Source organism: Panicum hallii, chromosome 8 (genome assembly GCF_002211085.1).
Source record: "Panicum hallii strain FIL2 chromosome 8, PHallii_v3.1, whole genome shotgun sequence".
Lineage (NCBI taxonomy): Eukaryota > Viridiplantae > Streptophyta > Magnoliopsida > Poales > Poaceae > Panicum > Panicum hallii.
Genome location: NC_038049.1, coordinates 39,496,539 through 39,503,851, shown reverse-complemented (window position 1 = coordinate 39,503,851; position 7,313 = coordinate 39,496,539). Strand labels below are relative to the sequence as shown.

At 49.1% G+C, this 7,313-nt stretch overlaps 1 protein-coding gene across 1 annotated transcript; it reads left to right on the top strand.

The window, feature by feature from the left end:
• The first annotated feature begins 3,402 nt into the window (after positions 1-3,402).
• Positions 3,403-5,081, top strand: LOC112903078 (UDP-glycosyltransferase 72B1-like). The gene has a single exon (XM_025972288.1). It carries the CDS (start codon positions 3,466-3,468, stop codon positions 4,918-4,920), a length of 1,455 nt encoding a protein of 484 aa, XP_025828073.1. The 5' UTR covers positions 3,403-3,465; the 3' UTR covers positions 4,921-5,081.
• The last annotated feature ends 2,232 nt before the right edge of the window (positions 5,082-7,313 follow it).

Here is a 7,313-nt window from a genome sequence, read left to right as displayed (position 1 = left end):
TGCGCGGGTGACGCCATCACCCGTCTTTGAAAATAAGCCCCATTTTCACAGGCAGGCATCACCCGCCCCTAAAGATGCATTTCCAGGGGCGGGTCTGTTGGTAGGTACAGTTACCTCGCTCCTTTTGTAGGAATATGTTACATTTTAACCCGCCTTTTGAAAAAAGAGGCATTGCTGCATATCGTTTTTTAGCAGTGAGTGGTGGCTGGACCAATATTAGTAAACTGAAAAAATAGTATTCATTAACTTAAAAGAGATTAAGAAGTACAGGCATTGAAGCATATGTATGTAGATTCATCACACGCCTACATACATATATGAATCAACCCTGCAAGCAACTCTAGACATACTAGATAGCTTGAATCCATGGCGATCGATATCACACTCTCTCGATCACATTATTCGTAATATTGATGCTAAGATTTTACATATTAGGGCACAGAACATAAAGCCAGCTACGCAAGGCGGCACGCTAGCCAATGTACGGTGCTGGGGGGATGACAATATGCTGGCTGTTGTTGTAGATAATGACACGCACATCACCTGGTGCGGGTGGTGTCGGGGCCTGGTTTGGAGGGAGTACTCGAACTCCCCTCAAATCTGGCCGCTCCCTGTGGATAATTACAATTGCATCCTGCACGCGTTCGCCAATCAGATCCGGCCACGATTCAGGCACGGTTCCAGGCATATCTATCTCGATCACGTACTATCCTTTCCTCCCTGCATATATATGAATCTGTTAATTATCATCAAGCATCAGTAACTAAGCAACATAGATACATAATGTTTTGCTTTTAGATTGATGATCTTGCATTAACTTGATAATGAGATGGACACCATGCTCTGAGCCTATCCAGATGTCATAACTGGAAGCATTGTCCACTAGCTGAACGAGAGCAATCAGTCCACAAAAATGTTAAGACCAAAATGTATGTAAGCAACTAAAATATCTTTATGTGTGTACTTGCTAACCTGCGGATGAAGAAGAAAAAGCTACGTTGTAGTTAGACCAAACAACACATCTATATGCTGATGATTCGTGTTCTCTGTTTAAGTGTGTTTGTGCGCGCGCGTGTGCGTGTGTGTATTTATGTGTGCGCGTGCGCGCTCACATTTGTATTGCTCGGCTCATGCCGATGATAACAATGAACATGCATTTTGTTCACCGTTAATTACGAAACATTAGCATACGTCCCTTGTTTAATGTTGATGATAACAATGCAAACATTTTGTTTGCTGTTAATTACAAAACATCAGCATATTACCCTAGCTGAGGATAACAATGCCGCCAAAATCTGGATCGTTGGAAAATGTACAAACTGACATCTGATATTTTAAGAGTTCAAGGCCTAACTAACGAAATAACAAACTAATTCGGCTACTCCAAACTACACTTATCGCAACTGCAACCACAACCAAAGCCAAGGTCGGAGGGCTCTGCCCCACTGTCCTGTCAATGATTCCGCCACCAACGGAGGAGGACGGAACTCACGCTACTAGCAAACAGGCCAAAAATCCACGCTAAAAGCATCGTACCAGCATAAAGATGATCTGGTCCTAAGTACCGGATCAGGATGGAAAGATTTAGAGATCTTGATATCTAAGGCTAGATATTGGTACTAAAGATTCCACCCATATTGGTACCGGATGGGTAACACCACCCGGTACCTAAGAATCCTTCACGGGTTACTTCAAATAGAAAGTATGTCCCTCTCAATTCTATTGTGCAGGTGAGATGATAAAGATAGTACACGCGAGGCAAGAGGTTGCGGGTTCCAATCTCGGTCATCCCAGATTTAATATATTTTTTTGAAAAAAATGCTTTGGTACTAGGTGGAGCCTTCACCCGGTACTAAAGAGAGCCTTAGACACCGGGTGTTTTACCCGGTGATGAAGGTCGGGACTTTAATCTCGGCTTCGCAGTACCGGTTGGGAAACTCGTACGTAAGGTCCTTATCATCGGTACTATAAGACTTTATTTCTAAAGTTCTTATCACCAGTACTATAAAACTTTATTTCTAGTAGTGTCGCTTGCAATATTGCTTTCTCATTGACGTGTGACATTGGGCCCGCACGTCAATAATCCAACTGCACTGCAGATCGGAGGCAGTACCGCAGAGGATCCATGTCCGGGGAAGGAGGAGAGGCCTCGTCATCCGCCAGCACATGGACCTCTTCCGCACCTATGCGGCTATATATGCCCACTTGCCAAGATGATCGATCATGAGGCCAGCATACTTGGAAGAAACTGAGAACCGAAAAACCCAATCCCTTTGGTGACGAACAGATTGAAGATTAAGTGCAGTGGAGTCTTCATTGATTCGGATGGAAAAATAAGAGAACGAGCCGATCAGAAAGAACTCACCAGAATGAGAGGGGAAGGTGATGGAGTGAGAGTTACTGGAGCAGGGCCGGCCTGGGCCAGTGCCGACGGGGCGACCGCACCGGGCCTCCAAAAATTTTGGGCCTCCAAAAATTGCTATGCTAATGGGCCTGTCAAGTCACAAGTGCCAACAAAGCCCAACTGCAGGTTTACATGCATAGAGAGCAGGCCTGATGGAGAGGAAGACCAATCGGCAACTCCTCCACTGTCTGCCCGTCTCGGTGCCTCCTGGGCTTCTAGAACTGTTAGAAGAAATTGCTTTAAATGATCTAGAGACATTTCTCTTTTGTATTTTAAACTTATTAGTGTGGGGTTCGTTAATGACAATGAGTTTGTGTAATATTATCTTGTATTTTAATGGTGAATGGGGGCCTCCATTCTTTTTTCCGCACCGGGCCACAAAAAGTCAGAGCCGGCCCTGGAGGCATAGCACTAGCAGCAGCCAAGGGACATTTAGTCCTATATTGCCTAGGCAAGATGAGCTAGATCTAAATAGGTGGTTTGAGGAAGCTAGCTAACTCCACTTTTAACTTTTTTGCGCGAAGCCAGAATGAAAGCGTAAGAGAGTTAATTAGCAGGTGTGACCTATTCAACGTGTAAAGTTAGCTTTAACTATTTTCCTAGGCCTAGTCGTTACAGTGTGGTTCAGCATCTTGACAAACTGCTGTATATAAAGATCAGTGGATGTGATGTGTGTGGTCACGCATGATGTCACGATGGAAGCTTCGGCAGAAGCCGCCGTAGGTCCCCTGCTCGCGTGGTCGAGCTATGGAGACGAGGTGTCACCTCGACGAAAAGCACTCAACTCTCCAAGTGCGCTGGGAGATAGCAGCCCCCCTCCTTGCATGCTTCCAATGCCAACAACTGAACTGTTATCCCTCAACGAAGCACCTTTATTGAGTGGGTCAGGGAGATAGCAGCCCCCCCTCCTTTCATTCTTCCAATGCCAACAACTCCACGTACTATAAATCTGTAGTCGCCAGCAGACACTGATCGCTGCCTCTTCTCTGCAAATTGAAACCAACCACACACTCACTCTCCACACAATCCTCCATCATCGTCTCTTCAGGCTGTCGGCCCCAATGCAAGACATCACGAGCACGATGAAGACAAACAGCCGGGCGCACGTGGCAATGCTGGCGACGCCCGGGATGGGCCACCTGATCCCGCTCGCCGAGCTGGCCAAACGCCTCGCCGCGCGGCACGGGGCCACGACCACGCTCTTCACCTTCGCCTCCACGGCGTCAGCGACGCAGCGCGCGTTCCTCGCGTCCCTACCGCCCGCCATCACCCCGCGCACGCTTCCCCCGGTTGACCTCTCCGACCTACCCTCCGGCACCCTCAACGAGACACTCATGTCTGTAGAGTGCGCGCGCTCCGTTCCGGCGCTCAGGGATGCCCTCGCCGACCTCAAGCGCACTACATGGCTGGTGGCGTTCGTCACCGACCTCTTCGGCGTGGACTCTTTCGATGCGGCTCGGGGCGCCAAGGTGGAGAGGAGGTGGCTATTCTTCCCCGGCAACCTCCACGCACTCACGCTCATCCTCCACCTCCCCGAGCTTGCGGCCTCCATCCCCGGTGAGTTTCGGGACCTGGCCGAACCGGTGCGGTTGCCAGGTTGCGTGCCTATCCCAGGGCCCGATGTCATCTCGCCGCTCCAGGACAGGTCGAGCCCCGCCTACAGCCTGATGATCCACCTTGCCGAACGCTTCCTCGATTTTGATGCCATCCTTGTGAACTCCTTCGAGGCGGTCGAGCCGGAGGTCGCCATGGTGCTTCAGCAGCCGGAGCTTGGCCGGCCGCCGGTGTACCCTATCGGCCCGCTGATCCTAACAACAGATAGAGGTGGCGGTGCCAACAACGGCGACACGGGGCCTCAGCTGCCACCTCGCACAGCATGCTTGGAGTGGCTCGACCGCCAACCAGCCAAGTCGGTCATCTTCGTCTCGTTCGGCTCCGGTGGCGCCCTACCAGCGGAGCAAATGCGCGAGCTCGCGCTAGGGCTAGAGCTCAGCGGGCAGCGCTTCCTCTGGGTGGTGCGGAGCCCGAGCGATGATGGTTCATTGAGCGGCAACTACTACGACTCTGAGAGCAAGAAGGATCCCTTCACCTACCTACCCGATGGGTTCATTGAGAGGATGAAAAGCGTGGGCTTGGTGGTACCCTCGTGGGCCCCGCAGGCAGAGGTGCTAGCCCACGAGTCCACAGGAGGGTTCCTGACCCACTGCGGATGGAACTCAACCCTAGAGAGCCTAGTGCATGGTGTGCCTATGGTGGCATGGCCGTTGTACGCCGAGCAGAGGCTGAACGCGGTGATGCTGGCACAAGGGGTAGGAGCTGCGATACGTTTGCCTAAGATAAAGGACAAGGACACCATCGCTGCGGTGGTGAGGGAGGTGATGGCGGGGGAAAGGAAGGGCGCTGCGGTGCGGGTGAAGGTGGTGGAGCTGCAGAAGGCGGCGGCAGAGAGCCTCCATGATGGCGGTGCTGCGACAACTGCACTAGACCAGACGGTGGAAAACTGGGTCGGGGAGTAGTGAATACACCTTTCAGTTCGGAGCATTTTAACTATTCATGTGCTGTGTGTTTCGGTGCGTGCCGGTCATGAATAATTTGGAACCACCTGTATGGAATGTGCATGTCGTCAAACGCTCATGTAGGCAACTACTCCATCTGGAAGTCTACTTCACCCCTCAAACCCTTGTGAATTTTTTTATGCTATTTCACTAATGTAGATCACGACACGAAAGTTGACATGGCTAATATTATGTCCTCACCCATGTCAGTTATTAGTGAAAATGGAACTGAAACTGTAACTGGATTTGAAAACCAAATCACTGATTTATTTGCGTCACAATAGCTAATATTTAACATTATTCATAATAACTCCAACAAAGTTTAAATGAATCTGCCCAGGCTAATGATGATTCTTTAACTTCATTTACTGGGATGTTGCCATGCAGATGTGCGCACTTAATTCTTAGTCTTTCCTCCTAGCTACAGTATACACCAAATGACAACCACAAACACATTCAATTTGTCATACACCAAGTCAACGAGACTGAAATAGGCAACCCTCCAGGCCTTCTTGAATAACAGAACACAGAAAACGACCCAAAAGACAACCACAAACCCTGACTCTAGTCCATAAAAGATCACAGAATCAGGATCCTTTTCACTCTCTTGTTGGTTGCCATGCTCTGGTGCTCTTTTCTCTGGGCAATTCATTTGGAGAGGGGAAGAAGTCAACATAATCCCCTAACTATTGGGATCAGACTACATCACCCTCAAAAGAATCCGAATTTATCTAACACCTCTTCTCCCCTCTCTTCTTCTCCCACCTCTCTCAATCTTCTCCCCTCTCTTATTCTCCAACGCCCTTCTCCCACACTGTGCCCACGAGCAGAACCTGATGCCGCCTGGAGACGCACACGTGCCTCGCGCACCGCCGTGAGGCGGGCTCCTAGCACCGCACGCTCCTCCTCTACGTCCCGAAGCGGCACCACGAGTAGCACCCCGCACCGACGGCAAGCGCAGCAGCGTCAGCCTCAAGCTCGCTGAGCTGCATCGCCTGCCGCCACCCCGCCCCCTTCCTATTGGGCGCGGCCGGTGCTGGAGGCTCATCCCCATTGGCCGCGGGCTTCGCGGGATTCGACAGCCACTACTACAAAAATGATTTGTAGCAATGTACTCCTTTTTTTTCAGGGGCGGGTCGAAATGTACCTGCTCCTACAAAGGGAGCGGGGGTACTGTAGCAACTTATCCGCCCCTGGAAATGCATTTGTAGAGGCGGGTGATGCCATCACCCGCCCCTGAAAATGGATCCCATTTTATCCCATTTTCAGGCACGGGGTGATGGCGTCATCCGCCCCTACAAATATAAATTTACAAATTTTCAGTGGCGGGTTGCCGCATCACCCGCCCCTAAAAATAGGGCTCATTTTCAGGGGCGGGTGCCCCTACAAATATTTTTCAAATTGGTTATGAAAATTCAACTAAATCAGAAAAAATAGTAAGCCACATCAAAAAAATTTGAAACTTGTACCCTAAGGCTATTGTGCCCTTAGAAATAGAAAAAAGTATGCCAAGTATATTTCAGATTATATAATTCTTAAGAGCGTGGAAACCAGTAAATATAACTTGAGTTGTATGAAATAGTAAGTGTTGGAGAATCCTACATTATTATTTCAACACTCTTAACCATTCTTTAACCATTCTGTACACTAAAAATATAGTTGTCACATTTTTTTCTAGTTCTATAGGTGGCAATAGCTTTAGGGTAAAAATTTCACCTTTTTTGGATGTGTTTTTCTATATTTTTTAAATTAATTCAATTTTTAATATATAATTAAAAAGATTTCTAGGGGCGGGTGGGGGGGGGGGGGGTTACCCGTCCCTGCAAATACATTTCTAGGAGCGGGCGGGGGGTCACCCACCCCTGAAAATCCCTACTCTATATATGTTGAACGGGCCAAGGACTTAGCAAAATTTTCATTTCGCGCGGACGAGGGTGTTATGTTGCCAAAATTTCCTCTTCCTCGACCCGCCGCCCGCGCACCTCCCTCGACCCCGCGCCGCGCGCCTCCCTCAACCGCTGCCGCGGCGCCTCCCTCGACCCGGACCGTCGCCGCCGCCTCCCTCGACCCGGACCACCGCCCCCTCTCCTTCCCTCCCCGCCGGCCCACGCCCTCCCTCGGCGGCAGGTGAGTTCTTGATTTTTTTCCTTTTGAATTAGTTAGTAAATTAGTTAATGTATAAGTGAAAAAAATGTGAATATATGTGGTTTGTAATATGTGAAAGTGAATGTGACATGTGAATTTGTAGTGAAATTTCTTTTTATTTTGCCATTATAGTTAACCTTATTTTAGTGGTGAATATTATTCATGTAAATGAGGAATAGTGAAATAGTGTAATCAGTGATTTTTCATGT